Here is a 27,818-nt window from a genome sequence, read left to right as displayed (position 1 = left end):
ATAGTTATTGACATTGAGGTCAATGATCTGATGTCAAAATCTGTCAAATGTATTTTTATTTATACTCCATTCACATACAGTAAAACAAGTATTATATCCCACTGGAGTCAGGAGGTAGGACTTTCAGATCCAAGCAGGGAGAGAGCAGGAAGGCGAAGGAGGGGGTAAGTGAGCTGAGCTCCGGCAACTGTTTGCTAATCTCTCATTTTCCTTCTTTCAGCTGGAAACCTCACAGGTGTCTGGCAGCTGGCTGATGATGTCGGTCGTTTAATGACTGGCTAATGGTGCTAATGAGCGGCGGGCCCGCAAGCGTGCACTGACAGGCCTCCACCGCGGTGCCACCATGCAACAACCAACCGCGGCATGACAAACACATGCAAATGCAGGGCGTGCTCCTGCTATAGATATTTTGTGTTCCATTGTATTTGTATCCACTGAATTCACAACAATGTCCACACAGCTGGAAGTTCTATTCGTATTCGCCTTTCAGAGTTCCACATCCGCCACTCTAGATGGAGTTTGCGCTGGGTCTTACTCTTAACGACTTTAAGCCAGGTTCCCCCAGGAGAAAAAAAAAGATATCTAATAAAATACAATTGGGTGCCTGCAGTTTTTAGGTGAAGGTTCGGCAGCCCACTATGAATCAAACTGACAGGCCGGGTTCCCCTCCCATACTCCCCCATACGCCCCAACACCACCCCCTAGATCTCTTTCCTCACTGTAGGATCACTGAAGAGGTCAGCCCTTGAGAGTCTGTCGAGAGTCACGCCCAAGACGACCCCAGCCACACCACCAACAACCACATCGACAGCGCTATACTGCTGCCCACTGCCCTCTTTCTGTCCCAAGTATATATAGCGACAGCAGACATAAAAATGGATTGCCCTGTTCACAAGGGAAGTACGGAAAATAAATCTGTGGGGAAAAAAAAAAGAAGAAAAGTGACAATAAATGAAATAGTGAAATGTTGAGCACTCAGCGAGGGGTGAGGGGTGATCTGTTGAGTGCACTTGTCTGGGTTTCCATCATGTTCCTTCATTTCAGACCGTGGGACTCCACGGGACGCAGCACTGTGGAAACTAGATAAACAAACAATAACACAGTAAGACTTAAGTTAATATCAACATCCAATAAAACATAACTTAATTAAAACTTTAATTACAATTAATTACCCGAGGTATAGGTGTGCAAAAGGTAGAAAAAGGCAATCCAATGTCTAAATGGCTGACGTAATGTTGTAGTTTTTCTAACCTTTATAAAACTACACCGCGGTGATGAGCTACCACCTCAAACTGGAGTATGAGTAGGCCATTAGTCACTGCAGTGCAAAATGTATGCAGCTTCTACTAAGCCAAGGCATGCGTACAGGATAACAGCTGTTGAATCAAACCATATTGGAGAGCTGTGTGTGTGTGTGTGTGCCCCTGCCTAGGCCAGCTCTATTAGGATAATTAGACTATAAATTAGTTACTAATTGTGTAGGCCCCTTTCAAATCAAAATGCACGGCAGGTCACAATATATAATAGCAAAAGCACCGTGCTGCTGTTAGCAAAAACACTGAGCTGATGTGACTTAATTAAACCCAGCAAACACATTAGCTTCAAATTGAGTTGTGGTCAATATTTTAGCCCTGTTGTAATGACTTAAAAAGAAAATAATGCATGAGGCACTTTTGTGATCGCAACAAAATAGACAATATAGCCCATATGGGTGGTGGAGAGGGGTGTGTCTGCATAATAGCCTAATATTCAAAACGCCCTGGGATTTAATATTCTACTGACAGACAGCAAGGTTACTTATAATATCGTCAACTGAACTAAATAAAAAAAACTACAATAAAAAAATAAACAATAACTAACTCGTTTTTTCTGTTTACGAAACTAACTAAAACAAACTGAAATTATGGACAAAATTCCCTTTAGGTTTTGTTTGTGGATGGTTTGCAGTTCATCTGTTGCCATAAATTGCCATCTTGCTGTTACACAATAGCCTATATCTTTTCAATCCCGCACAAGTAAACTGAAGAATCCCAAACTATTTTAACCTTGGCCGACAGACAGGCACAATAGAACACCTGTATGAATATAAATAATGTACAGTTTCCCTGTAGTCAGAAGAACCTTGGGGGAGAATTCTGAAACTCATGGTTCATCCACCTCCAGACTAAAAAGTCCATTATTGTTCAATAACCATGCATCTGCTTGCATATATAGTTAGTGTTTTGATTCCACAAGGCTGCAGCCACTCCTATATCGATCATTCAAACTTTGTTTCTAAGGGTATACCGGTAGGTCTATAATATGAACAGAATTGCATTATGTCCGAATATTGTTCGGTAGTTGTTTGGTTGTTCTTGCACATCCAAGATCTTCTAAAATCAAGGTTAGCGTGATTTTACTTTTTCCTGCGTGGCCCTAGGCTTAACTCTGCCTCTAGATATATGGTCTGTATAAAATTGTTTTCTCCTTAAAGAGGCACTTCATCTTCGCATAATTGGTCCTCACTAATAATGAATTATATTGTGGTACCGTTTTAATCTGCTCTGTCTATATGAGGGCTGTGGAGAGTCCAGAAACCTGTCTACTGGTGACATCATTGGTATAGGCAGGTTTGGTTATTTCAAACAAAGTTTTATGTTTTTTATATTATCTTTAATGAAAGAACAATGTTATCTATTATAGCATGCTATATTTCCAGGAAGTCACTGATAGTCAGGTTTCTGAACTGGGAATTGTCCCATTTTAGGACCAGGTACTGAGTAAGTAGTCCTTTAAGAACTTTGTTCGGTGTTGACAAGCCCTGCCCACGCAACGTTTTTTTGTGTTCGGTTGGAGTGTGCTTCATGCTTTATGTGTTCAAATGCACACATTCGTGGCTTTGTGCAAAAAGATGCGTCTGGGGACAATTTAATATTCGCAAAGATAGTGTGTTTTACCCGGAGGTCCCGGAGGTCTCTAGCACTATTCAACTGCATGCTTTTGAAATGGTACCGTTTTGAGCATTACTTTTACTATACAGCTCTTGAAGTCAGGTCCATGCCTGGAGCACGCTGCTCATCAAATAGCTCTACATTAGTGAGGTCCACGCCTGGAGCACGCTGCTCATCAAATAGCTCTACATTAGTGAGGTCCATGCCTGGAGCACACTGCTCATCAAATAGCTCTACAGTAGTGAGGTCCGTGCCTGGAGCACGCTGCTCATCAAATAGCTCTACATTAGTGAGGTCCATGCCTGGAGCACGCTGCTCATCAAATAGCTCTACATTAGTGAGGTCCATGTCTGGAGCACGCTGCTCATCAAATAGCTCTACATTAGTGAGGTCCATGTCTGGAGCACGCTGCTCATCAAATAGCTCTACATTAGTGAGGTCCATGTCTGGAGCACGCTGCTCATCAAATAGCTCTACATTAGTGAGGTCCATGTCTGGAGCACGCTGCTCATCAAATAGCTCTACATTAGTGAGGTCCATGTCTGGAGCACACTGCTCATCAAATAGCTCTACATTAGTGAGGTCCATGTCTGGAGCACGCTGCTCATCAAATAGCTCTACATTAGTGAGGTCCATGTCTGGAGCACGCTGCTCATCAAATAGCTCTACATTAGTGAGGTCCATGCCTGGAGCACGCTGCTCATCAAATAGCTCTACATTAGTGAGGTCCATGTCTGGAGCACGCTGCTCATCAAATAGCTCTACATTAGTGAGGTCCATGTCTCGAGCACACTGCTCATCAAATAGCTCTACATTAGTGAGGTCCATGTCTGGAGCACACTGCTCATCAAATAGCTCTACATTAGTGAGGTCCATGTCTGGAGCACACTGCTCATCAAATAGCTCTACATTAGTGAGGTCCATGTCTGGAGCACACTGCTCATCAAATAGCTCTACATTAGTGAGGTCCATGTCTGGAGCACACTGCTCATCAAATAGCTCTACATTAGTGAGGTCCATGTCTGGAGCACGCTGCTCATCAAATAGCTCTACATTAGTGAGGTCCATGCCTGGAGCACGCTGCTCATCAAATAGCTCTACATTAGTGAGGTCCATGTCTGGAGCACGCTGCTCATCAAATAGCTCTACATTAGTGAGGTCCATGTCTGGAGCATGCTGCTCATCAAATAGCTCTACATTCCAAAGGAAATATCCTATTCCGTTGCATGCATCTAACAGCTGAGGTTTGTAGAGTAAAAAGAAAAGCGTGTTCACAAGAAAAAGATTCGGGAATAAAGAGAATACATTTAACAACCTAACGGTCCATTAGAGGTTTATGCATCCAGGCAGGGACCATTGAATTGTGAGAATAATAATGTTGGACAAGCAACATTGATGGTTGAGATTAAGTGCAATCAATAGCAATTCCTTTGGATCTCTTTCTCTCATAGAGCAAGGTAGATACCCCGAGTTGAAATACTTACAGCTTGAGCTTAATTAAGCATAATATTTCACTCAAACTCAAATTGCCATCATTTAGTAACCAATCGATCACACAACACAGCGCCACCCAGTGGCTCAACCCAGGCAACTGCACTCTGAGGTGAAACCCCTCCCTTCTCTCTCTCTGACTCGCAAACCTAAAAAAGCGACCAATCAAACGCCAACCAACGTATAGGGGACAACAACGCCATGGTGCCAGTGTTTAATCCAGCTTCTTCCTTGTCTCTCCTCTTCATTCTACTCGCTCCTCTTCCTCCCTCTCTCTCCCTCTCTCTCTCTCTTGACTATCATCTACCCCCCCTCCCCCCACTCACTATCACTCTCTCCTCCTATACCGTCTGCGGTCTGTTTTGGGCCCTGCTGCCAATGCCATCAGGTGACCATCTCGGTGGACGGCATCCTGACCACCACGGGCTACACCCAGGAGGACTACACCATGCTGGGCTCCGATGACTTCTTCTACATCGGGGGGAGCCCCAACACGGCCGACCTGCCCGGCTCCCCCGTCAGCAACAACTTCATGGGCTGCCTCAAAGACGTGAGTCACCGTTGACGGGCCGGCGCTTTGTCAGTGCACAGTGGGGGGTCATTTGAAAGCCTACATGTGTTGTGCTTATAACCCCGCGTATAGCCCCGCTTCTGTGGCCAATGAGGAAGTGCCTCTGCCGGGGGACAGCCTGATGTGTATTTTTCCCGGAAGTGCATTATTTGTCTATGGGACCCGGCGATAGCAGGCAAAGAGGCAAGGGAACGTCGCCCCAAAAAACATGAAAATGTTTTCTCTTTGGACAACATCGTACAGCGTTGGCCAATCAAATGTATGTGTTGCTTTGTTTACCCTCCATACCAACCAATAGGAGGACATATAGGTAATGATGGCAGGAACTAGGAGATTTGTAGCGCACATGCACATGCATGCATGCACACACACATACATGCACACAGACAAACACACACGCACTGCACGTACATGCATGCACGCACACATGCATACATGCGCACACACACACACACACACACACACACACACACACACACACACACACACACACACACACACACACACACAATGTTTCATTTATATCTTTAGTGATGAACAGCATTTACTCCCCCCCCACACACCCCAGGGTCTAGTACGTAACAATTTAACAAGCTGTCAAGAGCGCCAATCTTCACCAAAAAATATGATGCCCTTGTAAACGTAATGACTTGGACCGGTGTGACGCGACACGTGGCGCCCGCGCCGTTTCCCTCATAAAGCCGGAGCTGATTGAATAAGTAATTACTTTTCTCATCACTTTTAATGGATGGCGCGGTAATCACCACATCTCTAACTTAATTATGCCCGTAGAATTACATTTTCATTATTTGGATTGCTATCGCTAGGCTCCCCCGGTGGGGCCTTAAATGTCCCCCAAGGCGTTTAACTATCCTTTCTCTCATCAAGGCCAGACAGAATTTACTGCCAGTGTTGGGCTGGGCATGCCGGCAGACAAACACGTACCGTACATGCACACAAGGCGTTTTATTGTATGTTCATACAATGCAGCCGGTAGTAACAGGAGGAGGCAGTGGCTCAGGGGTAGAGTGACTGGATGGGAACCGCAAGGTTGCCAGTTCGAACCCGCTCTCCCCCAGAGTTAGTGTCGAAGTGTCCTATATATGAGCAAGACTCTAAACTCCTAATTGCTCCCGATGTGCATGGTTGGTGCCTTGCATGGTTTCCCCCCGGCATCGGTTTGTGTGAATGGGTGAATGTAATGCACAATCTCTGCGAAGCGCCTTGGATAAAGATGCTATATATAAAATGCACCATTTACCATTTACAAGCAATGAGATCCTTTTAACTCAACGGTGTGAAAAAGAGATTAACATTTTAATAAAACAGAAATAAAATGCAAATAAGTTCATCTATGTAGCAAACGATGTGGCTGCAGTGATGGTTGAAAAGTGAACAATGAAACGAGAAAGACAGACAGATGGAGAGATACACTTATGCGGGAAACAATACAGACAGACAGACCAAAAAAAAAACACCATGTATTTATAGCGCCACATAGCGAGAGACAGGCGGAGAGGTGCGAACGGAAAATGGAGGTAACATGAAGCGAAGGAGAGTTGTCAGCAAACATGGCAGATGGGTGTAGCGTTGCGGTGAAGAAACTGTCACGTCGGCTGAGTGATCTGCCATGATTTAGCTTAACAGGATAGAGTCGATAGACCAATTAAGACAAAAGGCGAGGCGTAAATGAGCCAGGAATGAGGGGAGCCTAGAACAAAAGCAGACGATGAAAAAGGTGAATTATGTCAAAGAAGGTGAAAGATTCAGAGTCAGAGGGAGAAATGTTGGACAGATGGCAGGCAGATAAGCCATGTATCTCTGCATACTGGCTGATTTTCAAAGCACTAATTATGAAACAAATGAGAAAAGATAAAACTTCAGAAATGCTTCTGATGTTGGACAGCTTATTTATTAGCTATTCAATTTACGACTTTTGTACACAAATGCAAGGCTGCTCCTCTGAGTCAATGTCCTCGCTGTGCCCTGCTGTCGCTGACAGCTCAAGAATCTGTCATCGCCACTGCCCTATAAACATGTAATGTTGTTGTTAGAAGCACCATCGGGAGGAAGTGCCTAGCCTAAGAATTTACATTTTGATGATGCTAATACATTTGTACTTTTACTCAAGTAAATTTAGAATTCCTGGAATTCCGGACATTTACTATTTACTATTTGCTGTATTGATACTTTCATACTTTTACTTAAGTATGAAATGTGAGTACTATTTTTCCACCACCGCCATAGGTTCAGTCTCTATAGTGCGTACAGTACATTTGACCCGAGGTCGGGCCAACCGGAGAAGGAAAGATATGCCACACAGGAGGAGAGCATATGGGAATGGGTTCAGTTCTTTGTGGTTCGTAGTCCAGAGTGGTAACGTTAATTATGAATTGAGTGTGCAAAACCATACCTATATTAGATTTTTATCACCATGAAACTTCCTCAGTTGATTACTTACACGAAGACAATGATTTATTGTATTATTATTATTTTAAATATGCAAATTAGGCATTATAGGATAATATGCAAAAAGATATATGAAAAAGCTACTACTGTGGAAATACTAATTTACTAATATCTGATCTTATAAACAATTCAATATACTATAACTATAGGTATAGTTTTTCCCACTCAATTCATAACCAACGTTCACATTTTGGAGCTCTGGCTCATGGACTAAGAACCAACAGGAACAGATTGGGAACCGACCGGTGGAAAAGGCGTAAGAGAGAATCCCATACATGGGGAGAACAAACAGAGAACCCCATAGATGGGGAGAACAAACAAGTGAAAGCATCACAGACAGATGAGGGGAATGAGGGCGAGCGCCCGGCGGGGGGTCAGATAGGGGGTGTGTGGGGGGGGGGGGGGCGTGTGTTTTCATCCTGCGCTATAGTTCAGTGGTGCCGGATTACCGCCGCCGTTGGGGGGGCGGAGGCGCAGAGGCTTTCATAACGCCACCATGGGAAAAACCCTTTGATACACCAAGGCCTCTGGGCACCGAAGATTTCAAACAGAGAGCTCTGTGTGTGTGTGTGTGTGTGTGTGTGTGTGTGTGTGTGTGTGTGTGTGTGTGTGTGTGTGTGTGTGTGTGTGTGTGTGTGTGTGTGTGTGTGTGTGTGTGTGTGTGTGTGTGTGTGTGTGTGTGGGGTAAATGGTGCACTTATATAGCGCCTTTATCTAAGGCGCTTTACATAGATTGTGCATCAATTCACACATTCACACACTGATGGCGGCAGAAACCATGCAAAGCACCAACCTACACATTAGGAGCAATTAGGTGTCTTGCTCAGGGACACTTCAACACTAACTCTGGGGAGCCTGGGTTCGAACTGGCAACCTTGCGGTTACTGTGTGTGTGTGTGTGTGTGTGTGTGTGTGTGGCTGTTTCTGTGTGTGTGTACACACAGCAACACACGTGTGCTTGCAAATGCACGCATATGTGCTTAAGGTCATACAGTGATGGTGCACTGTGTGATGTGGTGTGTGTACAGTATGTGTGTGTGTGTGTTCAAAGTCGACCACATGCGACGATCATACACTGAGCTGTGTTGTGCGTGTCCCACTGTCGCTCTCTTGCTGCGTGCGTGCATGCGTGCGTGCAGCGCACATGTGTGCGTGCGGCGCGCATGTGTGTTTTCAAGGCTGTGAGGTGTGAAATCATGCCTTCTCAATATGTAACATCTACCCCATCTCTCTCTCTCTCTCTCTCCCGGCACATCTTGTGTAATTAAGATCCACGCCAACTAGCGTTCACCATCCTGGCGGACAAATTAAAAATTGATTCTTTGACTGATTCTGTGCACTGGCTGAATGCTCTCTCTCTCTCTCTCTCTCTGTCTCTAAGTCTATCTGTCTCCCTTTCTCTTTCTCTCTCTGTCTATCTGTCTCCCTTTCTCTTTCTCTCTCTGTCTCTCTGTCTCTCGTTCTTTCTCTCCCTCTCTGTCTCTCTCTCCACCACCACCTTCACTGTCTCTCCATCTCATCGTTGTCAGTGACCCCAACAACAGTAGACTTTTATGGGCCAGACTGTTGCCTCCCACAATTTCCAAATGCTCCCGCGGTCATACAGTCTACGGAAGCTCTGTTGATGATAAAGTTTTTGTCTTTACAGCCGCGGAAAAATGCATCCCAATATGAATGCCTTTAATTATACTTGTGTTGAAGCAATCAGCTACTAATTTAGACTGAAGTAATAACAGCAGGTCATGTTTGCATGTTGTGGAATAGTAACAGCTGAAACCAATATTATCTCAGTATTCGGACATTAACCTGAGGGCCACAACATAGCATTCAGAGATTGTGAAACACGTTGTCTGGCCACGGCGAGACTATATTATACCCCAAAAAGGTCTCTTCCTCTTCCTGGCACGGTGATGAACTGATAATAGCTCACTGCATGTTGTGAAACAGGTCACTTCTCTCTTTGTGTGTGTGCGTGCGTGCACGTGTTCAAAGTCGACCACATGCAACGACCATACACTGAGGCTGTGTGTGTGTGTGTGTGTGTGTGTGTGTGTGTGCGTGCGTGTTCAAAGTCGACCACATGCAACGACAATACACTGAGGCTGTGATGTGTGTGTCCCCCCCACTGTCTCTCTCTTGCTGTGTGTGCTCGTGTATGCGTGCACGGTTTATCAGGGGCCATTGCTCATTTACTGGGTCAGAATATTAACATAAGTCTTTATTGCTGTCCATGCTATCTGTCTTGATTTTTTCTTTCTTTCCTTTTCTTTCTTTCTTTTTTTTGTCAAACCGTCCCTGGTCGATACACTCCCTGGCGATGCCGCGGGAGCACATTACACACAACAACACAACACTGACATGTATCAATAATATAAAATATTTAAAGCGCTGTCGTAAAGGTATACAGTCAGTTACACGACGTTCGATATCCCCTGTTGTTCTAATTACATGAATACATCCATGTTAATCATGCATATTGCATACAACCCCCCCCCCCCCCCCCCACACACACACACACACACACACACACACACACACACACACACACACACACACACACACACACTCACTCACTCACAGACGTGTGTCCAAAAGTTCACCGGAGAAAAGTGATTATTTGCGCTGCGGGGGTTCCAGCCTCCGCAGAGTTTCTCAATGACAAAACAAATCAATGGAGTCACCCCTGAGGAGAGCTCTGGCCCTGCGATAGCCGGAACATCACAACAGACACGCCACAGCCCTGCATAAAACCAACATTAATGTGAGGCCTGAAGACAATCTGATTCAGAGAATGACTTCAAGTTGGTCCAATGGCCAAGATGTCACCCCTGCATGCAGTGTAGCTCTGTCTCTGTCTCTGTCTCTCTCTCTCTCTCTCTCTCTCTCCAAATTAAAAGAAATTAAAACATATTAATAGATGCAGTTAACTTTGAAGTCATTCAAAGTTTCCACAATCTTTGACAGCAGCCTTTCAGGTTAATTAAAAATGATTCCCACACAATTTATACATTATGTACAGTAAGTATTAGTTAGTCACATTGAAAACCCTGCAAAGAGAAAAGCCTGGTCACAACCTAAGGCAGGGAGTGTCACAACATTCACGGAGAATGTAAACTGATTTGTAAAGTGTCAACGCCAGCGTAGTACATAGTACATACAGTAGTACATACAGTACGTTAGGGCTTACCCATTGTGGGAAGTAAAGTTAGCATGCTATAATGGAAGCCATTGTTCTTGCAGTAATTACAAAATGAAACCAAATCTTGAAATATTGTTTGCAATGACCAAACCTGCCTACCTACCGATGATGTCATGTCACTGCATGGTAGGCATGGGTGTCACTCTGAACTGTCCACAGCCTTCCTTTGAGACACAGAGTGAGTAGACAATAATGGTACCATATTACGACGAGCATTAGTGAGCACCAATTATATGAAGATAGGGTGATAATCAGCGAAGCTGTCCCTTAAGTGAAAATGTCCTTGACTCGAGTTAAATACATCTGATATGAATAGAATGAATGCTCTTAACTGCATCTCATTAGCTCGCCTCTCACCGTTTCTCACACCTGCAGCAGCGAGCTAAACCAGCGCCTTATTAGTTTCAGTTTTAGCGTTGGCACGGCCAATTAGCAGAGCTAATCTCCGCTAATGATGACACTATGAGATGAGCACACTGACTGCAGCACAGCCAACGTTGGATATGCCAGGGGAGCTCGCAAATAGCCCTGGCTGCGTATCGCACGCTCGATCGTGTGTGCGTGTGCGTGCGTGCATTTGTGTGGAGGGGGAAAGTGAACTAGACGCAGTGAAAGAGACAGGTCTCTGTGTCTGTGTGGTGGAATTTAAAACGTGGCTAGAGGGAGTTTGTGTATTTCATCGATTCTGAAAAGCAAACCCGGCGCTCCACAGAGCAAAACGATGAGCCATTCACTGACCTGAACCGAGCGATGTTGCGTAATACTGCATTACACACCTGCTCACTCTCAGTGTCACTCACATAGATACATGCCCGTACAAACGCACGCACAGTCACACACACGCACACACACACGCACAGTCACACTCAAATGCGTGTTCGTCTGCCACGCGCGCACATACAGCATTACACAGAAAACCACCCAATGATAGAACCGCAGAATTTTGGATTATTAACTGTTATATGACTACAGTAGTTGTGTTATCTAATTATTATTAACTGTTCTATGACTACAGTATTTGTGTTATCTAAATGCTATATCATGTTCTTATCTGAATAAATCGGCTTAGTTGGCGGAGTGGAAGGTAAATATTGGTCCGTTTTATCCAGGGCTCTCGAGCTCTATTTTCTGAAATTGAAAACAACACTGCAAAAAAAAAAAAAAAAAAAAGACCCAGAAGATACGAACACCATTTTTTCAAATGGCTATCAAAAAGTACTGTGCGTGTTTGTGAGAGTGTCAAAGTATCTCACGTTTGCTTTAAACTTGTGCCAGAGAAAATGGAGACGAAGTGCAAAGAGAAGTGCAAATCGAAAGGCAAACACTGCACACTCAATGTGCATGCACACGCAAACACGCACGCGTGTGTACGCACACGCACACACGCAGACTGCCTTCCTTCCAGGAAAGCAACGAAACAGAGAGAACAGCCTTTCCCACAATGACAGCCTCCTCCTCAGGCTGCACTCCATAGAGTTGTCAAAGAACAAAAGCCTGATCGCACAACTTGTACAGTGTGAGAGACGAGAGTAATTTACTGCACCACTCTGGCTTTTGCCACCAATCCATTGTGAATGCACACACACCGAGGCACAGCAGGCCAGCACTCTGAGCTGAGACGATGGTGATTGCAGTTTGTCGGACATTAGCATCAGGGGAGAGTGCCGTGATTCTTCTGTATTGTATGTGTCTATGGAGTTAACATTACTCTAATGGACCCCCAGGTTTATTGGTAAATGGTAAATGGTGCATTTATATAGCGCCTTTATCCAAGGCGCTTTACATAGATTGTGCATTACATTCACCCATTCTCACACACACCAATGGAGGCGGAAACCATGCAAGGCACCAACCAGCACATCAGCAGCAATTAGGGGTTCAGTGTATTGCTCAAGGACACTACGACGCTAACTCTGGGTCAAGGTCTTGTGTTTATATTCCTTTTGGCTTACATATAGGCTGTATGTTGTCACAACAACACACGTTGGTCTGAGCGAGGGGGCCTTCCTGAGCGAGGGGGCTTCTGACAGCGTCGCTTACTCCCCTCCCCTCTGTCATTGACGGAGGAGGAAGCGACGCGCAGCCGTCAGGAACCCCCCCAAACCGACTGCGACGACCAAGTGAAAATCAACTGCTACAGAACGACCAAAAAAACCCCACTAGCGGGGTTCCTGTGTTGCGTTATATTTTTCGACAGAAGCAACAGCTGTACCTATAGTCTCATACCGGGCCCTGCAAGCTGCGGGCCCTGGAGCTTAAGCTCCACTAAATTCCATTGTTAATCCGGGCCTGGTTGTTTTGCAAATACTTAGAAATTCATGGCAGTGTTATTTTTTTGGGTGATCATTCTTTTTGGCTGTGATGTTTTCCATCCAATCATTCTCCTGAACAAGTCAGTGAATTTGCTTCGACAGACAGACACACACACACACACACACACACACACACACACACACACACACACACACACACACACACACACACACACACACACACACACACACACACACACACACTCTATTGAATTTAAACCTCTTTTGCATTTAAACCTCTTTAAAGTGTTTATGTATGCTGCACACACGCACGCACACTTTTCACATGTACCGTACAGTACCATACAGTACAAATACATATACTATAATTGTGTTCTAGCCCACAATGCATTTAAAACGACAATGTTGCATCTATTTTCATCAATAACACCCGCATAAATGTTTAGCAATTTCTCCACCCACATCATTTCCATTACACAAATGAGTGAACTCGCACCCAACATTATGCATGCAGATTCAGCTCACTTAAACGCATACGCACGTATGCATGCACGCACGCGTGCGCACACACACACACACACACACACACACACACACACACACACACACACACACACACACACACACACACACACACACACACACATACACACAGCTGTGGCCATATCTTGCAGTCCTCTTCTACTTTAACTTCTACTTCTACTTTAACAGTACAGTACAGTATGTATGTACTATATATGTACAGTATGTATGCATGTTTGTACAGTAGGCCTACTGTACAAAAATGCTCATGAGTCATTTTCATCCTCAGTCCCCACCTAAAAATAAAACAAGCAAACAGTACTTTACATTATGAAACAAAGCATTAAAAACATACATACTCAAGGAAAGTACAAAGGTGTCAAGTGCATCTATATAATGTAGCAGTGTTTTTCTAAGGGGAATACAAATCTGTAACTAAGGTATAACTTGTGCATAAGGTTCAAGCAGTATTGCTTTGAAATACTTTTTTCCACCACTGATTGTCGTGCCAACCGTCTCCACTAGGTGGTGTACAAGAACAACGACTTCAAGCTGGAGCTGTCGCGGCTGGCCATCGAACGCGACCCCAAGATCACGTTGAACGGCGACCTGGTGTTCCGCTGTGAGGACGTGGCGGCACTCGACCCCGTCACCTTCGAGACGCCCGAGTCCTACATCGCCCTGCCCAGGTGACCTGTTGATTTAGTCTGTCCTACATGGCCCTGCCCAGGTGACCTGTTGATTTAGTCTGTCCTACATGGCCCTGCCCAGGTGAACTGTTGATTTAGTCTGTCCTACATGGCCCTGCCCAGGTGACCTGTTGATTTAGTCTGTCCTACATGGCCCTGCCCAGGTGACCAGTTGATTTACTTGACTACAACTTTTTTCACTGACGGAAATTAAATGTAATTGATAGCTAAATACTAAATATATTGACAATTTCATCAACAAATAGAAACTAGACTAAATATTTTGGAAGGGACTAGTGGACAAGAGATCCAGTACAAGTCATTGTACACTTGGTTGTAAGTGTAAAATCAGTCATTACGACGGCATCATAAATCAACTGTAGATTTAGTCGACTAAAATCTTATGATATTTACAACAACACTAGTCATATTCCAAAGGTGACTAAAATGTGACTAATGAGACTATGACTAGGCCTGGGCCGGCCGAGCGGTCCAGGCACAGTGTGTTGCAGGTTCGAGTCCTGATCCCGACGACCATTGCTGCATGTCTTCCCCCCATCTCTCTCCCTATTACCTGTCAAACTACTATAAATCTATCAATAAAGGCAACAAAAGCCCCAAAAATATATTAAAAAAAGACTGAAAATCTAAATTCTCTGCTGTCCAAATCAACGCTGCTCATGCAGGTGGAACGCCAAGAAGACGGGCTCCATCTCCTTCGACTTCCGCACCACGGAGCCCAGCGGCCTGCTGCTGTTCAGCCACGGCCGGCTCCAGGCGGGCCCCAGCAAGGAGCCGCAGAGGCCCGCGGGCCGCGAGCCCAAGACCGACTACTTCGCCATGGAGCTGCTGGACGGCTACCTGTACCTGCTCATAGACATGGGCTCCGGGAAGACCAAGCTGAAGACCAGCAACAAGAAGGTGAACGACGGGGAGTGGTGCCACGTGGACTTCCAGAGGGAGGGGAGGAAAGGTAAGGATGACTATGTGACTCTATTTCATACATGGGCCACATGCGGCCCCCACCTTCAGGCTATTATCAGAATACTTAAATAAAAATGTTACTTTTCAGGATTGCATTAGAAAAATATAAATAAATAAAATATAAAAATATTCAGGATTTCAATTCAAGTAATAGTAAAAATCACACCCGTGTGAACTGAGTGGTGCAACTTCACCCCCCCCCCCCTCTCTCTCTCTCATTAGCAGGCAACAGTGCAGCACTCTCTAATCTACTAATAGTCATACTCGTGCTCATTAACCAAAACATAGGCACATAGGTGAACCAACACATAGGTGAACCAACACATAGGTGAACCAACACATAACTAGGTGAACACGGACATTGCTGTTCCTTGGAGTGGTTGCAAAAATTGCTGATCTACGAGCTCAAAACGCGTCGCACTGCGAAGCATTTTGAGCTTGTAGATCGGCTATTTTTGCTACGAGATGAGATTAACTTTATTATCCCCGCAGGGGCTATAACCAACCAGGGCCCAGTATTCAAATATGGGGCGGGACATTGTGGTAAAAAGAAAAAATAACACTGAGAGGGACGAGACTAATATCCACGCAGTGATATTAGTACCGCTACGCCAGGCTATGGCGAAGTACCTCGGAAAGTCATATCTTCTCATAACGGTGCCCTACAGGGAGGGTGTGTGGGTGCATCTGTGCGTGTGTGCGATCTCGCCACTGCCCCGGCTGTAATTGGCTTTTAATAGAAAATTAAGATGGAGTCGTTAATCACAGACGAAGAGAGCCCCCCCCCCCCCCCACTCCCTGCTGCAGTCGGTCGGTGTCCCGTCTCCTACATTTAGCATATTACAGACACATTACTGTCTACCTTTCTGCTATGTCTCTCACCCTGCTGTCTGTTTATCTCTCTATCTCTCTCTCTCTCTCTCTGATTTTACCCTGTTGCTCCCAGCTTATTCTGTTTTTTCTCAGTCACACATTGAGACAACAAACTCTAACCACCTCTTCCTCCCCCCCCCCCCCAACAACCCCGTCCATGCACTCTGCACCATGGCGCATGCAGGCTCCATATCGGTCAACAGCCGCAGCCTGCCCTTCAACTCTCCGGAGGGCAGTGAGATCCTGGACCTGGACAGCGACATGTACCTGGGCGGCCTGCCCGAGGCCAAGGCGGAGCTGGTGCTGCCGCCCGAGGTGTGGACGGCGCTGCTCAACTACGGCTACGTGGGCTGCGTGCGCGACCTCTTCATCGACGGCAAGAGCCGAGACGTGCGGCGGCTGGCCGAGATCCAGAGCTCGCCGGGCGTCAGCAGCTTCTGCACGCGCGAGCTGCAGAAGCGCTGCGCCGGCGCCCCCTGTGGCAACGCCGGCCTCTGCAAGGAGGGCTGGAACCGCTACATCTGCGACTGCGTCGGCACCGGGTACCTGGGCGGAAACTGCGAGATAGGTGAGCATGGTTCGTCGTTAGGGACAGATATATATATAGGAGGGACTGTGGTGGGAAAAGTAAATAGATTTTATTTTCACGTACTGTAAGGCAGTGGTTCTCAAACTTTTTCATGTCAAGGACCCCTAAATGAATGTGTATTTGGCCGCGGACCCCCATCTGAAAAGATTCCTGTGGTATTAAAAATATTAAAACTTTTTTTAAAGAATGTCAAGATTTTTTGAAAGTAGCGGGGGGCCTTTGAGAACCCCTGCATTAGACCACAGACCACCATAACTATGAGAGCGTGTACACATACCATTTCTGACAAAACCCAGCACATTGTGCTCCGAGCATTATGCTCTGCTTAGCCTATAGAAACAGGCTAAGCAGGCTAGGCGTTATACAGACAGACAGATGGCCTTTGCATGGCCTATGGGAACATTTGGTGCATTTAGAGGCGCCGTGGGCGTTCGACACAGTAGAATGTTGCACAGAACACATTAGAGCAAACATTACTGACTGCGAACCATGGACTCCTCCTCCGATGGCGACAACAACAGGTTGTTTAGAAAAGGACAGTTCCCGCGACACGCAAAAGGCTGGTTGGCCACATGTGGCCAACCAGCTGCTATAGAACGCTAGGGGAGAACAGACAGCAACTCTACAAGGGGGTGTGTGTGTGTGTGTGTGTGTGTGTGTGTGTGTGTGTGTGGCAAATGCCACCCTGAGGCCCTGGTGGCATTTGCGCATGCTGTTGGCTGGCAGCAAGGGATGAAATTAGGGCGCGCGTACGAGAGAGAGGCTGGCGGAGCAGGCGTACCCGTGCCTCGCCATCTGGGGCTGGTCGTACGCACCCAGGTGGCATGCATTCAGGTACACAGCCATACGTACTGGGGCCGCGGCGGTAGTACACACAGGTGGTGGCATGCAAGGTACACAGACATACAGCCAGGCTGGGGAACGAGGTGAATTACACACCTGATTCATGATCATCCCCCATTTAGCCCCCCGGGGTGTCGGCCTCGGTATGTTTACATACCGTATGGATACGGTGGTTAGAATTATTTTCATGTGTTTTAATAATAATCAAAATCAATCAAACAAAAAGTAACCAAAGTTTTCAAATAAATGCAGTGGAGCAAAAGTACTTAATATTTGCCTCTGAGATGTAGTGGAGTAGAAGTTAAAGTATTGAAGTATTGGAAATACTCAAGTAAAATACAAATACCTCAAAACTGTACTCAAGTGCAGTACTTGAGCAAATGTACCTGGTTACTTTCCACCACTAGAACTGTTTTTGTCTCCAGCCATCAACAGAGGAAGCAGAGGGATTTCCACAGCTCTCTCCTGCCATCCAGTGGCAGCCCTCATGTACTGTGAAGGGCGTTAAGCCAAGGGGACTCATCCTCCATAATAATCCCTCTTATATTATTTTCCCCCGCCGTGATGTTATTTTATTAGCCGTGTAGATCAGTGCCAAGGTGAGAGCAGTGGATGATATTGCCTTTTCGCTTCAGAAAATTATACATACATAATATGCTTACATTTGCCATCCCGAGTATATATTAGTATATTCGTCCTCCTCCTCCGATCCATACTGAAATAAAGTGCTGAGAAACAAAGCCTAGGGAAATCATATAACTTTCTTTAATATACCTTTAAAGTACTGCCGTGAACTCCACGTCTCTCTGCACGATTAGAATTACATCTCAGTCAGTCACAGCTGTAACACAATAATCAATTGCCAGCTGGTTATTTTCCCCCTCTGGCTTTAAAGTATTTGTTTTGACTGTGAAGTGAACCAACGCCTTCGTCAATGCAGAAACATCTTGTTTTTATTGTCTGTACAATTGATTTAGGCTTTTCTACAAAGCTCCCTTTCTCCTCTGTTTGCATGGTTTACCCACTGAATCCCTATATACACTTATAGATGACCGGAGTCCCCCAGGGGTCTATGCTTGGGCCATGTACTCTTGACCCATGTGTACTCAAGTACAAGTACTGTACTTGGGAACAAGTTTGAGGTATTATTTCTTTACTGGAGTATTTTCAATTTGCAATACTTTTACTATGCTCCACTGCTTCTCAGAGGCAACTATTGTTCTTTTACTCCACTCTGTTAGGGATAGGGTTAGTGTTAAGGTTCAGAAATACGTACATTTATCACAATGTATTTCTATCAGAAATGCATTAGTCTGGTGGTATTTCTGTCAGAAAGGGAGTTACCAGACTGGTAATTCTGTCAGAAAGTAATAGTTACCAGATTGGAAATTCTGTCAGTAAGGGAGTCACCAGACTGGTAATTCTGTCAGAAAGACAGTTACCAGACTGGTAATTCTGTCAGAAAGGGAGTTACCAGACTGGTAATTCTGACAGAAAGGGAGTTACCAGACTGGTAATTCTGACAGAAAGGGAGTTACCAGACTGGACATTCTGTCAGAAAGACATGCAGTTACCAGACTGGAAATTCTGTCAGAAAGACAGTTACCAGACTGGTAATTATGTTCCACTCAAACAGAGGGAAGCCTCAGCCCCTATATTTCTGTCAGAAGCAGTTGACGGCGGATTTTAACCCCGCTACCATCAAACCCACACTGCGAAAGAAAGTGCCCATCCTTAGGCAACTGTCAGCAGCTAGCGGTCTATTTATGGCCTCTGTGTGGAGAGACGGGACTCAAGGTCGTGGCTTCCTGGGCATGCTGCTGTCTGACGTCTCAGGCATCGGCTGCTGCCAAACAATCCCTTTTGCATTCACTTCATGTTAAAGGCATAGTTGATCACCCGCCAAAGATACTAATTTATTTATGTATTTATTTATACAAATTGAACCCTGCATGGATAGAATGACAGATTGAGTCTATAAAAGTCTATGTCTGTGTCTTTGTTTGTTTCAGAGTGTGGTGTAGAATCTATACAGCACACTAATTTAACAAACCCACAGGCAAACATAATATAGGCTTTTATGCTAGTCAATATTTCATTCTATCCAGGGTTCAATGTGTATTAATAAATACATGGCTATTCTAACATCTACACTGTAGATATACATTATCTAAAAGACAAAGATCCCTATATGTGCCCAACTTCGTTCTGGGATCTTGCCCTTGCACCTTGAGACTGGGAGGTATAGAGGAGTTACAGAAGAAGAACGTATCTGCACCTATTGTGATATAAATGATATTGAGAATGAGTTCCATTTTCTTTTCTATTGCCCGTTGTATCATGAGCTACGTCAAAAGTTATTTAACAGATGTAAAAATATAGATCTGATGTGGTTAAGTGATGCAGAGCAACTGAGATGGATTTTCGAACAAAAGATATTTGCATTAGCAGAATATATAGAGAAAACTTATATGTGACGTATTTTATTTTTATGATAATGCTTATTTCTGTTTTTGTTTTGATCAAATACTTGGTGTAACTTCTGTGTGGGAAGTGAACTTGTGATATTGTTTATTTATGCTGTTGGTGTCTTATAATCCCGTAAGGGATGGGTCTTAACGACAAGACACGAAAATAAAAATTCATTCATTAAAAAAATTCATTCATACAGTATGTCTCTCGCATATTTGATTAGCCATACATCCAAAGAGTCCACACATTTAGATCAGAATGACTCCAAATCACGATATATGTACTGTATTTAACCCATTCTGGGCGGGAACCCCTTTTGGTGTTTTAAGCATTATGTCATACTTTAGCCATTGAAAAATAGTAGCGAGTGCCGCGCTACGAGCTTGTAGGTCTGTTATTTTTTAATGATCGTGAAGATGTGGTGCAAATCTTTAAATATATATTCATTCAGAGCGTTTTTCACTCAAATCTTTGCTTCTGGGAAACATATTTTCAGATGGGGGTCGGCGGCCAAATACATATCATTTTTGGGTCCTTGACATGAAAATACTTTGAGCACCACTGATATATAGAAACATAGGTTTATCAGAAAACTGTCATGATTTAGAAGACATTTTGTAGAATCTTAACTCAAATGTTTTTTATTCTTAACTCAAAATAAAAATAAAATAAAGGCCACTAGATGTCACTGTGCTTTCAGTAGCATGCCTTTTCCTCTGACAGGAAGTGTATGACAAAAAAGTACCACTCATGGCATGTGCACATTGTTTGTTTTTTCCCAGGTAAGATTTTTTTTTGGTGTTATCATGTTATCAGAGGTTACTGAACATAATTATGTATGTGACATACAATAATAAAAAGTCTACTATGTCTAATAATGTTCTAAATACATACTGTACTCTACCAAAGTGGTTGCATATATATGTCACTTCATGGTAAGTTCAAGTTAAGTGAAGCTAAACTATAAAGTAATTAAAATCTATCTGTTTCTCTATTCTGAGGGCAACATTTGCCCGAAAACAGCCGATCTTATAAAGCCCGTCTATTTTCGGCAGAGATTTGGTGTATGTCTAGGGTCGGGTGACCAGATCCAAACTGTCCATTTGAGGGACAGAAGTATCACTTGTGTGGGACAAGTAAGACGGGAAGGGGTTAGCAACTTATTACTTAAATGCCTTGTTGTCATATTCGACGAGAGGCCTATACTTTTGTTATTAAACCCCTCTGGCATCTCACATTTTGTTTTAAAATGCTAATTTTGGTCATGGGGGGGTTTGGCCGACTTGGTACTGTAGCTTAGCTGCAGGAAAAGAGGGAATAAGAGAGCTTTACAACAGAAAGCCAACTATTAGGGGACTATAACTATTGGGGCATTTGAACACTGATGCCTGCCAGTCTAATTTGTGGGACATTTTGTGTGACGCCTGAAAAGTGAAATTAAGGACTGTCTCGTCCCACAGGGAGACGTTTCTGGTGACCCTATATGTATGTCCCAGTCTTCAAGTTTACTAATATTAAAGGATTAATAGTTCAGATTGTTGGACTTAAAGCTGTAGGAAATATTTATTGGGGGGGGGGCATTCACTTGTCATTCACCTGATGACAGTGACAGGTGAATTTTCAGACCATTTTTAAAAGAAACCAGTGATCTGCTTGTTTTGAAGGAAGGGGGCATTCCACACTTGAGTGGCAGTGCTGTGAAAGGTGAATTTAGTATTTGCCCATATTTGTTCTGAAAAAGGGTGGCACCAGATCATTATTATTTGAGATGTTTCAGCAAAAAAAGTAGCATAAATAAAATACTAAATTTCCATCATTCCATTCCATGTTGCAGAGGCGACGGTGCTGAGCTACGACGGCAGCATGTACCTGAAGATCCTCATGCCGGTGCCCATGCACACGGAGGCGGAGGACGTGGCGCTGCGCTTCATGTCCCAGCGCGCCTACGGCCTGCTCATGGCCACCACCTCCAAGGAGTCCGCCGACACGCTGCGCCTGGAGCTGGACGGAGGCCGGGTCAAGCTCACCGTGAACCTGGGTAGGAACAACCCCTTCCCCCCCAAACCATCCATCCATCCCCCTCCCCTCCCCTCCCCACCCAATGTGGGCCACCACCACGATGAGCCGTGAATACCTTAAAGGCCTATTCATAGTTTGGATTTTTGGTGGTGAGGTGACCACCGCTCCGGTGGTGAGGTGACCACCGCTCCGGTGGTGAGGTGACCACCGCTCGGTGCAGTAGTGGTTTGGATGTCGGCAATGGTTGGATGAGCGGTGGTGAGTAAAAACAGAGAGAAGGGCTGGGGAAGAGCGGTGGTTTGCTCTTCACCGCGGCTCAGTGACGTCATGTTGTAGTTGCGGTGGTCACCTCACCACCGAAAATCCAGACTATGAAAAGAGCCTTTCAATAGTCCAGGTTTTGTTGAAGTGAAAACCAGAGAGATGTGGTGTTGTGTGAGCGGTGGTGACGCACCGCACCGTGGTCACCTCTTCATCGAAAACTGGACTTTGAATATATAGGGCGTTATTCATACTCAGTTTTTTGGGTGATGAGGTGACCGCACCGTTTCGGTGGTCACCTCATCACCTAAAACTGGAGTATGCAGCATACTGTGTCATGCCCATGAAGTTTGAAGGGACTTTAACATTGGATTTCTTAGATTTATTTTGTTGTTTGTTTATGGCATATAGGCTTCGGGCGTGCTTTTGTCACGTCGTGGCGGGATAAATGATTTGCGCGGCCGGCATGTGTTTGGCCTCTCCATTGAGGACTTGGGGGTTATTTTGGGCCCGCTGTTTTCACCGAGTCGCCACGGCTCGGTTGGTTCATAAATTATTGCTCATGCCGACATTGTTTGACAACGAGGAATACATAACCCTCCCCCCAACGCCCTCTCACAGACGCGCACACTTTGTGACAAAGCACTACCGAAGAAAATTAAAAGGAGCAACAAACAAACAAAAACCCTCAAAATGTCAAACGTGTCCCTCTGTATTTGGGTTCCAAAGTGGAGTGGCTCATCACGGGGGTCATCCATGCTCCATCTGCGGGGACCCCATGCGTCTGGCTGGCGGTCCCGGACCATTAAAACTTCATTCATAATTCCTCTCTCTTTCGTGCCCCATAACTAACCCCCTCCATCCTCACATAAATCAACAAAAAGATCCATCTCTAACCCTGTCTCTATACCCAGACTCTGAGCCTCTGGCGTGCAGCTGTAGCCTGTCTCTGTAGCTGTCTCTGTAGAACCACATAGTGGCTCACTTGCTCCTCTCGTCCCCTATAAAGCCTAATTTATTTATACTGATACTATACTATGGGCTGATCTACAAGCTCAGTGTGTGGCCGATATGCAACGCATTTTGAGCTTGTAGATCTAGGCTATTTTCGCACATGGCACTGGTGTGCAACTAGGTAGAAACCCAGCATCACAATTCTTTGTTTTGTTTTTATTAAAAAAAAGAAAAAACAGATTTGTGTGAACTGAAGGTCACAGTGTTATTTAGAATCATTATTTAGCAAAATGGTGGAGCTGTTTTGTGCGATATACCTGCGGGTAGGGAAGGTCAATGGATTATTGCAAGGAGACATCTTGTAAGATGAATGTTTTTTCATGCGAGGGGAAATTGAATCTCCTTTTTCTTTTGCAGTCGGTATAGTGAGTATAGACACGTGAAAGTGGTACTTTCGGCAACGTTACAAATAACTCTCTTGATTTATTGCCACTATAAAAGTGGCTGTTGTCGTGGCAGAGAGACGTGACCTTCAGGCTCCACGAGGCACCTTTCAGGGCTGTTCCATCATCTTTAGAGGGATGTGGAGCCAGCCTGTGGACAGACAGCTGCTGGGGATCACATGAGGCAATGCAGAGAGGTGCACCCTGGGATACGGAGGCTTATTGGGGGCAACTACAGAGACAGGACAGCGGGGTGGTCGGGGGAAACGTCCTCACTTTCCTGTTTCTTTCCTTTCTATCCTTCTCTCGATCTGAATCACTCTCTCTCTCCCTCTCTCTCTCTCTACTGCTCTGTCTCTGTCTCTGTGTGTCTCTCTCTCTCTCTCTCTCTCTCTCTCTCTCTCTCTCTCTCTCTCTCTCTCTCTCTGTCTCCGTCTCTCTCTCTCTCCCCCTCCCTCCCACCTGGCCAAGGCTCAGATGATGGAACTTCTCACCCCTTCAATGGCCTGTATGTCTGCGGCCCTCGGATCAAACAGCCAGAGAGACCGGCTCCTCACATGCTCACAGTTGTACCCAAGCCACACAGACACGCACACGCACACGCACACACACACACACACACACACACACACACACACACACACACACACACACACACACACACAAGGGGCCCTCGACGTGCCCCCCGAAACGACCACCCACCCAGCTCAGACATAATAATTTATCTTAGCTAATGAGGGAGGTTAAAACGTTAATCCATAATACACATGAGCGCTAATGCCCCTTAGATTAGTTTGCGTTTCGGTCCCCCCGTTATGTTACTGGGTTTAATTTCCAACGACACCTCGTTGTGTCACGCGGCGTACACTCGCTGCGTGGTGTCACAGCTCGGATCAGAAGTTTCTATTCATAGCTCGTTTTTCATAGCGGGGAATTAATTAACATGTAGGCAGAAGTGAAAACAGGGTCCCGGGAGTCAGCGTGGTGTCTGGTATCTTTGGTATCAGTCGAGACTTCCTCTCTCTCTCTCTCTCTCTCTCTCTCTCTCTCTCAGAGAGACAATTACAACCCTGGTAATTAATCAATGTGAGGGCGCGTAATTGAACCCATAATTATGTTTATTAGTGAATACCGTACGTAGGGATGATAATGAGTTCGATATGCAATCAGTGCTTGAACTTGTACGACACTTGCTTGTTCGGCGCGACATTGTTCAAATGACACTCGACCTTTTTCACCTTACACAAATAATTATGTGTTTGATCCAAACTTCTTTGGAGGTTGAAAGACACCATGCAGTGTTGATTTCGTCCACTAATGCTACGACAAAACAATGTCTAAATGGAAACTAACTTAAAACTATAAGCTATGATGACTAAAACTAATTTTAATTTCGTCAACAAATAAAACCTAGACTAAAATGTTAGGAAGGGACTAGTGGACAAGAGATCCAGTATATGATGTTACACTTGGTTGCATGCTGAAAATAGCAGATCTACAAGCTCACAACATGTCACGTTGCGACATGGTTGTGAGCTTGTAGATCGGCTATTTTCAGCATGTGAAACGACCACACCAAGGCCCGCCAAAATAAATTTTAGTCGACTAAATGAACTGCAGATTTAGTCGACTAAAGCTGGACTAACACTAAAACATTCCAATCCAGGTGATGACTATAACCAAATTAAGTTTAATTTCAAAGACTATGACTAAACTAAAATAGAAATGTGCTGCCAAAAACAACACTGGACCACACCACCACACAGACATTCCACTATACAGTACCCTGCCATGCAGTGAGGAGGCTGGTCCTACACAGACCATGCACACACAGACATTCCACTATAACTATACCCCTCCATGCAGTGAGGAGGCTGGTCCTACACAGACCATGCATACACAGACATTCCACTATACCCCTCCATGCAGTGAGGAGGCTGGTCCTACACAGACCATGCACACACAGACATTCCAATACCCTTCCATGCAGTGAGGAGGCTGGTCCTACACAGACCATGCACACACAGACATTGCAATACCCTTCCATGCTGTGAGGAGGCTGGTCCCTGGCTGTTTGTGTCCACTATTCTGTAGCGGTTGACAGCTCGAGACCGCACCCTGACCACACAGCCACGTGCACATGCAAAGAGTGGCCACCAGAGGGGAGAATTGTATTCCATAATAGGACATTAGCCTATAGTAACAGCTTGCCAGTGGTGGACAGAATACTCAAATCCCAGTATTGAGTAAAAGTGATACTCCAGGCATATATTACTAGGCTACAACAAAGGGAACGTTTCTCAGTCTAATCTGTAGCCTACTTCAAAGTAATCAAAAGCAGTGAGGCTATATGCTATAATGTAAAAATATATATATTCCAGTAGCCTACAAATTACAAAGTAGATTTTTTTTTAATCAATGCATTGTTGTATTGAAATGTAGAAATGTACAGTATGCCAAAAAGGGAAATTGTGAAAATAGCATATAAGCTCACAATATGTCTCATCACGGTGCCCTGTGAGCTTGTAGATCTGCTATTTTTTCAATTATTTGAAACGTAATTTTCCCTTTTCTAGAAATGTAGGCAACAAACATTTTTTGAAATGTATAGAGGAGTGAAATCCAAGTACGGACAATGATGTATTCACACGGCGGCCATCTTGACATGCCTTTCAAAGCAAAATGACATGGCCGCCATGTGAATATATATGGTCTATAGAGTGTCGGCAAGAATACAAATACTCAAGTAAAGACACACACACACACACAGTCACACACACACACACACACACACACACACACAAAACCGTAGTGTTGTAGTCAAGTAAATGTATACTTGCTGTCCACCACTGACTAAAACTCACAGCGTGGGTGGGGGGGGGGGGGGACTTGTTTCCTGTGGCTTGTGTGCACAAGGCGTGATGTGGCCGGGGTGTGCATGATCACCCTTGCTTTGTATGTTTGTTGATAACGGTTGGTTTCTCACACCCAAAGAGCTGCAGAAGGCGAGTGCGTGCGTTTTCCAAGCTCTGGCCACATTAAAGGCCAGAGCTTTTCACAGTAGGCTACAGAGGCCACTGACATCAAGACAGCGAGTGCACACCTGCTCTCGTACTGATAATACCGCAGGTGCACAAAATGCTTCACACCGCGAACGAGCGTGTACACACAGACACAGCCCTGTGGCGGTATAATTGCTAACTCCTTTGGCGATATGATGAATGATATTATTGCACCGCGGAGGGCTGGTTTCGGACGGCCTAATTACATTCACATGAATGTATTGTTCTGTGTAACGTATTGTTATTGCCTCGGTTAATAATCGTTGCGTCTCAATGATCATAGCGGGTATCGCAGACGTAATTACGGATCCGCACGCCGTTGAATTTAATGAATCTACATTTAATAATAGAATTCAAACGGGAGTGCTCTTCGTGAATAAAGGACTCCGCTCGATTATGAAGTCGTGTTTGGTTAGTGCAGTGGTTCTCAAAGTGGGGTTCGGGTTCCAGGGGCTCCCCATGGCTAAATGATAGTTTGGAACCAAATGGACCCTTATGGGTCTGTAACCCTGAGTATACAAATGGAACCAAATTTTGGTTCCATTTGTACACTCTCAGAGTTAAATCAACATTGATTTTACAATATAAATTGGGGTCCCAGAGATAGAAATGCCATTAAATGGGGGGTCCGTAGACTATCTGGGGGTCCTTGAAATTGAACGGGTTGAGAATCATTGCTAGAGCCGTAAAGATCTTCTCTTATGGGGGTCCCTGGCATATCTCTTCAGATGGGGGTCAGCTAATTAGTGTCAAATTGGGGGTCCTTGACATGCATGAAAACGTTTGGGAACCCACTAGTGGATTGAGTGGAACTCGCCTTCTGCCATGCCGTTGGGTCTGGGAGCGCTGAGGGAGGGGAGACGTGGTCATGTCTGGGGGTTTGCAAAGGGTGATCCTGACTCGAAGCCTGTCCCCGGATGGTGGCCCACCTGAGCGATGCTTGGATATCTGCAGAATTAACCTTGAAGGATGTTTTATTATTTCTCTCTCTCTTCTTCTTCTGATCTCACCATCTCGCTCTCTCTCCCGCCAGATTGTATCAGGATAGACTGTAACCTCAGTAAGTGGTTTCTTATGCATATTTTGTTTATGTTTTACAACTAAAAAAGCAGAGTTGTTTCAATGTTATATTTAATGCATTATGTGTCCGCTTGGTTTCCTCCAAACCTGGCGG

The 27,818-nt window shown here is 44.9% G+C and overlaps 1 protein-coding gene across 1 annotated transcript in view; it reads left to right on the top strand.

Moving 5' to 3' along the window:
* Nucleotides 1–27,818, top strand: part of nrxn2b (neurexin 2b) — a gene marked incomplete at its 3' end in the record, with an annotated part of 769,013 nt that overhangs the window by 287,329 nt on the left and 453,866 nt on the right. Inside the window, exons 7-12 of the mRNA XM_080791852.1 lie at nucleotides 4,810–4,971; nucleotides 13,981–14,144; nucleotides 14,831–15,117; nucleotides 16,186–16,569; nucleotides 21,740–21,943; nucleotides 27,678–27,704. Coding sequence (XP_080647978.1) covers nucleotides 4,810–4,971; nucleotides 13,981–14,144; nucleotides 14,831–15,117; nucleotides 16,186–16,569; nucleotides 21,740–21,943; nucleotides 27,678–27,704 — 1,228 coding nt within the window. The remainder of the gene's footprint in view (nucleotides 1–4,809; nucleotides 4,972–13,980; nucleotides 14,145–14,830; nucleotides 15,118–16,185; nucleotides 16,570–21,739; nucleotides 21,944–27,677; nucleotides 27,705–27,818) is intronic.

The sequence above is a fragment of the Protomyctophum bolini genome (genome assembly GCF_963924005.1).
Source record: "Protomyctophum bolini genome assembly, chromosome: 20".
Taxonomy (NCBI): Eukaryota; Metazoa; Chordata; class Actinopteri; order Myctophiformes; family Myctophidae; genus Protomyctophum; species Protomyctophum bolini.
This window is presented reverse-complemented; position numbering and strand designations above follow the sequence as displayed.